The sequence below is a fragment of the Neopelma chrysocephalum genome, unplaced genomic scaffold (assembly GCF_003984885.1).
Source record: "Neopelma chrysocephalum unplaced genomic scaffold, ASM398488v2 Primary Assembly neopelma1_59, whole genome shotgun sequence".
NCBI lineage: Eukaryota > Metazoa > Chordata > Aves > Passeriformes > Pipridae > Neopelma > Neopelma chrysocephalum.
The window spans coordinates 11,987,913-11,997,188 of record NW_020897714.1 but is presented as its reverse complement, the minus strand read 5'-3'; the positions used below and the strand labels follow the sequence as shown (position 1 = coordinate 11,997,188).

The following is a 9,276-nucleotide window of genomic DNA, read 5'->3' as shown; positions in this document are numbered from 1 at the left end:
AAAGGAAAAGGAAAAGGAAAAGGAAAAGGAAAAGGAAAAGGAAAAGGAAAAGGAAAAGGAAAGATCTTACATCCCCATCTTACATCCATACACACAACTAACTAAAATAAATACACAGAATGCTCCATAGAACCAGGGAAGTTGATTACTTGTCCATGTCATGATGTCATGATGCATACTGTTAATATTGAGTATCTGCACAAACCTTTAATGCCAGACTTCAGTCTGCACACTGCGGTCAGGAACACAGCCAAAGCTGTAAATGTAACACCCGATTTCCAGGGGAGATGGGAACGTGGAAAAGAGTTTGGGAAATTTTCCTACCAGGATGCCTTTGAATCTCTCCAGATAACATTTTCTATAGCCTCCAGGCATTAGGATGTGGCGCAAGGGCATTTCTTCATCTCCAGGTCAACCCAGCAGGGCCAAGGCTGCTGAGCCCATCCCTTTCCTTCAGACATACATGGGAGTAAACTCTGCCTTCTGCCACTGGACTATACAAGAGAGGGGAGGGAAATTAAAGAATGAAAAAACCCACTATTTAGTGTCCACCATTTCAGCTGCTCTCCTATCTGACATCCAAATGGAAAAGGCAAGAGATCAGGCTGTTTCCTCACTGCATTAGATGGGAGAGGAAGCAGGATAGGAAGAGGGCAGGAAGCAGCCAACAAAAGGCAGAAAGACATACTAAAATTTCCCATGTCCTAATGCTTTTGCATTTGAATCCAAATTCTTAGAAACCCACAATCCAGCTGTGGAAAAAGGACTTTGTGAAAGCTGGGAGGGGATGGAAGGCTGTCTGGCTTTCTCAGCATAAGTACATGTTTTGCTTTGTTTTCTATTTGCATGCTTCATCCAAAGCGTTACACAACATGAAGCTTTATATAGCTATACGAGAACACATACTCCCCACACATCCAGAGAAAAACTTCAACCACACTAAAATCTGTTCAAATCAAAAAACCTCTCCCAAGTCTAACAGGACCTTAATGTTGACTAGGTACCACAACAACAAAATCGTGCATTAGAATATATCCCCTGCTTAGTTGTGAGAGTACAGCTTTCCCATGGCAATTCTGTGTAACTCCATGCCCTAAATTCACTAACATTTGCCAGATAACAGCAGCTGCTCCAGGATTCCTCTGGCAAATGCCATATCTCAGACTTTTTTCTTTCTCAGTATGCTGTGATTTTCTGTGGAATGGAGAAATCATCTATACTACAAAGAAGTGCAATACTAACACTTTAAGAAGTAAATTATTTTATAGCACATGTATTATGGAGAGAAATTTAATACTTGGACCAAGAAATTCCCAAGTGGACAGAGATTAGAAAAATTCTGATAAACAAATGTCATCAAAGCTCATATATTTTTTTAATTCAGTGTAAAAAATATTGGGTAACTGTTTTCTGTTCCTAGAAAGAAGGGAATTCTACTGCCAACAGCTGTAGTTTTTTGTAGGAATTATAAGACTATATTGAAGATTTATGTTCCTGACAAAGGCATAAAGTTATCCAAACTAGGGCAGAAAAAACAGAATAGTCTTCTCCCAATGAAACAGACCCACATTACTTTTGTTAACTCTTACTATGGCAGGAGTTTTGGTCTTCAAAATCAGGAACTCATGCTGTGGTTGATGTTCACAATGATTAAGTCTTGCAATGCCACTCTGCACAAGGTGAACTGTTTTATCACAGGTTATTACACAAGCAAGAAATATACCCTATCATCTTTAAATCAATTAAAGTCATAAATATTTACCTTCAAAAGCACGACTTTGAATTTCCTTCTTGCGATTTTGGGGTATTACAACAATGCTTTCCCCACCTTACGATAAGGCTTCCCTAAAGCTCTGGCCATCTGTCAGGTCCACAGGAGAGAGGAGAAGGGTGACCTTAGGCAAAAGGCTGTCTTGTGCCTTAAGTAAACAAACAAGGTGAAGGAATCTTGGATCTCTTTGCTGCAGTTATACAGATGCAAGTGGTCCTACCTGCCTGCACATTGCTCTCCTGATTCTCATGGAAGAAGTATTCCTCATGCTCTGCAAGATCAAGGTCTTTTGTGTTCCTTGAAACTACAACAGATAACAGTATACAGAACTATTATTTTTAAGTCAACAGACACTGAGCAATAAAAGTCAGGATATCAGTGGTTTTAGAGTTCATTTATTTGCAAGCAGCCAAACTGGGTTTGAATCCTGGGCCAATTTACAGTTCCACTCTATGCTGTTCCATGAACACTACACCAAGTTACACAACTTGGGAATCAATAAATCCATTGCCTTGAAAGAATTTGCTCAAAGACTCACGATGAGTCAGTGGCAGTATCTTGCTTAGGTCTCAGACTTTGGCTTCCATTTTGTAGCTGCTCGGTTCACCAGATCATATTTACACAACAAAACAAAACAAAAAAATTTTTTTTCTGACCTTCTGAAATTGCCGTTTGTTTTGCTGGGTGGTTTGTTGTTTTGGGTTTGATTTTAACTAGGGGAAGAAAATAAATTAAAAGTTTCTAAATAATTACAGTTGTGATTTTTTTTTTTTAACTAGCAACCAACAAAATATACTTCTCAGCTGAAGCAAAGATAGAAAGCCTGATCTCTTTGAACAAAATGCAAAATAACCCAAAGACCTACACAGGAAAATCACTGTGCACATGCCAGTTTTAGGTTCAGATAGACTAATCTAATAGTCTACTTAGTCACTGACTTTAAAAATCCTCCATGTAGCCACTGTGAAGTGAAAGACCAGAATAAAACCTTCCTTCAAGGACCAACTTGCTACTAGTCTTTAGTTCTGCAAAGGATCTGTAAAAACTGAGGATATTTTACTTGAGTTAACAGAATTTTAATTAAGTAAAAACAAGTGAACAGTAAGCATTCAGTTTCCATAGTATATATGATTAAAAAAAAATAGTTTAAAAAACTGGGGCCATAAACCCAATTTTAAAAGTTTTAGGATCTAAAAAAAGGTAGTGTGTGTGGGGCAGGCTCTTTTCACCACAAGCAGATTCTTTAAAAGAAATTGCCATTGACAAATAAGCATGTATAAGAACAGTTTTCAATAAGGCAGAAGTTATCTTGCATGGCACTAGAGAACTCATTTAATTTTAAATATGCTTATAGTTTTATTAGAACCAATGGCTTTTTCCATGCTTAAGGCTAAGCATATGCTCATATACTCTGCCAAGACAAAAGCTTCCAACTTTGTTGTTAGAAAGCAAAGCAAAACTTTTATCCCAAAGCACATTTTCTTGCATGTAATCAGCGCTGATGATACCACCATAGTTTCCAATTCATTCCAGGGCGCAGTCAGCACGTACTAGGGGAAAGATAGTGCTCTCTTTCTTTGGTTTCTAAAGAACATGCCTAAATATTAAACCAAAATTTGCCTCTTATCCTGTTCTTACACTCTGTATTGTCACAATAAAAATAACAGTAGCCTTTGAGCTAATGTGGAAGTCTTTTCTAATTTACACACAAAATTTGGCAATAGGATTATCAAGTAGAATCAGCCCACTCGAAACCAAAGAACCTGATACGCTTAAATCCAACACCTTAGTCAACAAACGATCAAGAATGGGAACAAGCAACCCACAAAACAAGGAGAACAAAAAATGGTAACAATTTTTCCAGTAAACCACTTGATGGTTGTGTGTTTCTGGAACTGTAAGAATTATTCAACAGCTTAAGCAGCAATTATCCAAGGTAGAGGCTGTTTTGTAAGGCAGATAAAGAGCATTAGCTCAGGATTTCGTCTGAGCAAGGCCTTTTCCAACACACTCAGTGCCTTGGTTTGCACTGTGATGAGAACTTGAAGTGTTTTTCCCTGTAGGCAGCATAGCACATTTATTTCCCAATTTTTGAAAATTATTTACTCATTTCCAAGCACACACACAGCAACCTCCACAGAGACCATCAGAAAGACAGCTGTCACAATATTCCATTAAAAATGTCCTAAAGTAAGATAATCTTGGATTTGTCCAGCAGATCTTGACAAAACATTCTTGTAAGTGCAGCTGAGATGCAGGTGCACATGATGGTCAATGGGTCGTAGTCACCCATCTTCACAGGCTTTGAGTCTCACACAAAGCACACTGACACTGGAAAAATCACAAGTCATGTGCATCAAAATATGTATGACCAAACTCAAGTAGGGGTAGAGCAGGGGGTGGAGGACTTGGAGAAAGATTAATCAGACTGCCTGGAAAGGATATTCCCAACTGAGGACTATTTCACTATCTCACTGGTAACGTGAGGTTAGCAGCCAGTGCATGCTGACAGAATCTGGGACAAGAAATGTGAATTTTAAGCAGTTGTCTTGACTTCAAAACAGCTTAGCCAACTGCATGCATGGATTGGTAAAGAAATCACTTCTGAACAAACATCAAGTCCATAAAACTAATTTTAGAAGTACATTTAAATGCCAGAGATTTTACTAAATAAGATTATACAATACCCACTAAATCAGTTAGCTCCTACATTTGTTTTAAAAATAAGCAATGGCTAGTAATTTTGGAAGTAATGATCCTAGATATTTGTACTCCAGTAAATATAATAAACTAAATAAATCTAAATTAGTACATGGTACTAAATCAAAATTACATCAAAAGCATAATAAAAGTAAATAAAAACTCTGTCAGTATAAATGACCCAGAAACAAATCACTGTAAAACATAAATAAACCAAAGAATAATCAGATATGGATGGTAAAGAGACTGTTCTGCAGCTAGTCAAAACTACTTTTTATAGTCCACTCTTGTTGAGGTAATGGATTATAGGTCCTCCTATACCCCAGCCTCACCCAAGGCAGCCCCTCCTGCTATCTCCTTGTCTCCTGAAACTCAGCCCTGCTCATGCCCCTAACTTGGCCATATTTCCTGATATTTGGTTGGTTTCCAGGAAATTCAGGCTGTTCCCTTTTCTTGGTATCATGTGTCTACACGATGCATAACTTGAAATTACTGGTACATTCAATACTTTTAAAATCATGGCTTGAGAACAATATCAGCAACAACAATCAAAATACCAACCTTCAAAATACCAGCAACAACAATTCTGGCCTTACCTGAAGGACCTTGTACTGTCATTTCCTTGCGCTTCATCATCAGCTTGTCTTTAACCCACGGGAACTCCTGTAAGGAATCCAAGAACACTTCAAAAGCTTTGGGTCCTCTGGTGGGGAGAATATCAAGGAGCATCATGGTTTTTCTCTGACTGGTGGTTTGGGCTTTTATTTCTTGAACATGACTGTCTGTAAGAATCCCTTCTTGGTAGAGATACTGAATAACAAGTCCATCCACCAGCACCTCTGTGCAGAGCTCAATGCGCAGGGAGCGTAAAAGCTGCTTATCTCTGGCATCCATCTGGCAACCTAGAGTGTGAGACAAGGAGTAAGGAAACGTATAAAGATTAAAACACTGCGACCTTTAACATCCAGAAGTGATGTTTGAACATTCAGAAGAGATGTTTTGACACCTGTCAACCTTCAGAAAGAATTACAAACTCAGAATCACCAGCCTGGGAAAACTGTTAATGATCCCTATCATCTTCTTTCTGCTCAGATTTCACTGTCTCACAAGGTAAAATGCAGTCACTTCTGGGACATATTAGACAGGAATAGAACCTTTGGCATTGTGAAGCCCAGTCCTTTGCTGGAGTGAAACCCACGCCACGTAATCCCGCTCACTAACTGGCTAAGGTCCACATTAAAGGCAGCTAGAGCACTTGCCAGTCCTTAAGAGACTCTAACCCCAAAAATTAAAGATATGTCACAACTGACCACTGATATAATTACAAAAGCAGCAGCAGGACTGGTAGATGCACCACAGCCAGGCAGCAGCAGCAGGGACAGCAGCAGGTAGCTTTGGCCTGTATTTTAAGTTTAGAAGGGGTAGAAACGCATGTTATGCACCAGGTCGTTCTCCCCCCAAATCATCCTGGAATAGTGCTCTGGAGCTCAGCTGATCTGATGATGAGAAACTTTCTTCAAATTTCCATCTCAAATTTATCCACCTTCTATTTATAGGCATTTGTTCTGCTAAAATTGTTCTTTAGCTTAAGAAGCTCTTTTCCCTCCCTTCTAATGTGTTCACAGTAAGCAATCAGATGCCCTTTGCCAGCTTCCATTTTACTTGACTAACACTCTGATGACATAAAAGCCAAAACCCATGCATTTTATAGTCACTCTACAGAAGACGAGTCAAGGACCAGAGACCCAAGATCGTGACAGGAGTCTATATCAGACCTATGAACCAACTGAAAACGTCTAGTCTAATCCTTAACCACATATCCTTAGGGCCATCGATGATACTTGAAAAGCAAAGCGACAGGACAATACAATGAGATACTTTCTCATTATTAAATAATGATGTCCAAAAACTGTAGTAGGTGTTGTGATTACTGCAAGAGAGTTTCTAATAATTAAACTAGAAGCTGCTCTTTGAACAGCTAGACCTTGCAGAAACTCTACCTCATTCAGCTTGAGGATACAAGGCGAGACAGGAATTTTCAAAGCTTTTGTATGAATCCTGCTAAAGTCTTTTTATCATCAGAGGTGCCTAGTGACTCCCAGGGCCCCATCAGAGGTTTTTTTGTTGACCTGGTTGTTAAAATCTAGGGCAGGCAACCAACATATCGGCATGCAAATGGCACCTTGGTCAGAATGCAAGGGCATAACACTATGAGAGAGAGAAACTGGAAAACTCTGTCTGTGACATCCTCTGATAAAGCCACTTTCCAAAAATGCTTCCACTGAGAGCTAAAAGCACTGCTGGAAGGCACTTTCCCAGAGGACTTTCCCGGGTTACTCGGTTCATTTCTCATATACTGAAGTGAATTTCAAGGTGCTTACCTTGTGTCTAGGGATCATGTGGGAATAAATAACGGCTATCCCAGCACACGTCCTTAAGAAATGCTAATTTGCTAAGCATAGCTCAAACATCAAACTCCATCATGGACTGAGACAATACTGCAAGCAAGGAGCTGGAAAAAGAACAGGCAAGAAAGAACTGGATTTCCCCACTTGATGTTAGGAGGCTAATTTTGGAGAGGTGAAGCCGAAGACCCTGGTCTCCAACACATAGTACCTTTACACTACTGGAAGCTATCTCTGGACAAAAATTCAGGCAGTAAATCCCATCACTTCTCCCTTCTGGAATGCCCTTGAGTTCACAAAACACTTGCAGAGTTCAAGACAGCAGCTCCGAGGGTGTTATCTCAACCCAGGCAGAAAACTCTTTCAGATGCTACAAAACTCTTGTGCTTCACATTCTGCACAAGCCCCTGAGAGTCCCCATCCAGCAGCCTCCTCGCCCATGTGCTGGATGAGAAACATTGAGTTCTCCAGTCACTGTGCAGCACTTGATGAGTTCCTCTTCTTCACAACCAAAGCAGCCAACACTTTTCAAAAAGAAGCTGTTACCAACCATCTCAGTTTGCACCTTTGGGTGTTATCAAGCCATGAATCTGAAGGGGGAATCTTGCTGACTGCAGAGTGCACACAACTGAGGTTTTAAAGTCCTAGCACTGTCCTAATAAACTTCCAGGATGGGGTGTACTGCTTTCTAAGGTCTTTTTAAAGATTAAGTACTTCTTTGTGTGTGTTTACAGTGTTGGGACAGAGCTTAGTAAAACAGAGAATTAATTTAAATTCATTTTAATCACAGGCTATATCTAGGGATGCAAAGTAAGGTCTGAACTAAATTTTGTCTAGTAATTCCATGGAAAAATGACAAAGATGAGATGTCCATTGACCCAAAAAAAGACATGGCTCAAACCTTTCCCAGATACTTCTGAAAATTGATCTTTTCCATTGTAAAGCCAAATTCTAAGAAACATAGTCCATGTCCTGCTGAATGTGCACAATCCTTGACTCATCACCACATCAACACAAGTCGGTCTGCATTTTTTCACATCTGACACAGAATCTGTCTATGAATGGAGATAAAACTTTTTATAAAAATCCTTTCTGATTCTAAAAAGGCACATTCACTTCTTGGCTAGAAAAGTTTCGGCGTTTTCCCTAACACCAACTGCAACGGGCTGCTCATGACTCCCAGGTGCGTTCCCATACGCCTGCTTAGCTAAGGATAAGGTCTCCCCTGTCTAACCCACGAGTGATTCTGGCTATTCACAGCATGCCTACGAGTTAAAAATATATCATTAAAAAATCAGGTTTTGCTTTTAACTTCTTCCCTGCAGCTGAGGTCTCGACGCTGCTGCTCCTGCAACAGCCAGGGCTTGGTTGCCGGCACCCCGGCCCCGAGCCCCCGTCGGCAGCAGCCGCCCCCTGGCCTTCCCTCCGGCACCGGCTGCGGCAGCAGAGGCGGCCCGGGACCGCCCCGCGGAAGCTCGGCCCCTGCCTCAGCCCCGCGGCGCCACCGAACGGCTCCTCGGCTCCGCTCTCCCGCTTCCCCCTGCGCGGCGCCCGGGGCGGCGGGCGGGAGCAGCCGAGCCGGGCTGGGCCGGGCCGGGTCCGGGCGAACGAGCCGCCGTCCCCCTCCCCTACTTACGCGAGGGCAGCGCGGAACTACCCCTGGCGGCGTGGCGCCCGCGGAGCCTGCGCGGGCAGCACCATCTGTGAGGCAGGCGAGCGCGCTCCGCCGGAAGCCGCCGCCGCCGCCCTGCCGGGCCGGCCGAGGAGGGGCGGCCGCCGCCGCCATGTCAGCTGTGGGCAGCGCGCCGGGAGCCCGGCGGTGCGGGCGGCCCTGGCGCCGGCTGGGGGTTCTCGCCGTTGCCCGGTGCCGCGGCGGGGGGTCTCCGCGAAAGGGGCCCCTTTCCAGGTGTTCGGAGGACCTGCTGCGCTCTCAGCGTCTGGGTGGTGGGGGTGTTCAGCGAGTGGAGGAGTTGTATTCAAAATTAAATCAGAAATTACGACATTGGAGTTTTTATGGCATTAGAAACAGCTGATGCCATTACTCTCTAGGAATATTGGTTCCTATTTGCAAGCGTTGCGCTAAGTCGAACTTCATCCCGGTGCTGTATCGTTATATCAAACACAGAGAAGTATTATATGAAATACTATACATATTTGGCTTCATTACTTTCATCTGAGCAGCCTAAAAATGAAGAAACTTTGATAGATGAAAACCGTTTACTAAAGTGAGTGCCAGCCTGTGTCTACCACAGTGCTATGCACATTCTGGTCATTTTATTAATCTGGTCGTTTTATTGATTACTGAATACAGTATTATTGAATTCACATCATTTTATATGAATATCTGGAACCAAAATATGGTAGAAGAGAGAAGACTATGATTCACAGAGCTATAAAAAT

At 42.1% G+C, this 9,276-nt stretch overlaps 1 protein-coding gene across 7 annotated transcripts in view; it reads right to left on the bottom strand.

Moving 5' to 3' along the window:
- The window catches only part of CRADD (CASP2 and RIPK1 domain containing adaptor with death domain), an 82,521-nt gene extending 73,933 nt beyond the window's left edge, over positions 1 to 8,588 (bottom strand). Inside the window, exons 1-3 of one of the 7 annotated variants that reach the window (XM_027679882.1) lie at positions 8,189 to 8,208; positions 5,907 to 6,145; positions 5,068 to 5,375 (exon numbers count right to left, since the gene is read on the bottom strand). In XM_027679882.1, the coding sequence (XP_027535683.1) occupies positions 5,068 to 5,365 (298 nt within the window). In that variant the 5' untranslated portion in view covers positions 5,366 to 5,375; positions 5,907 to 6,145; positions 8,189 to 8,208. Of the gene's footprint in view, positions 1 to 5,067; positions 5,376 to 5,906; positions 6,826 to 6,852; positions 8,157 to 8,188; positions 8,281 to 8,512 lie in introns of those variants that run through there. The other 6 variants (XM_027679880.1, XM_027679883.1, XM_027679886.1 and 3 more) reach the window with 6 other exon arrangements.
- Between the last annotated feature and the right edge of the window lie 688 nt (positions 8,589 to 9,276).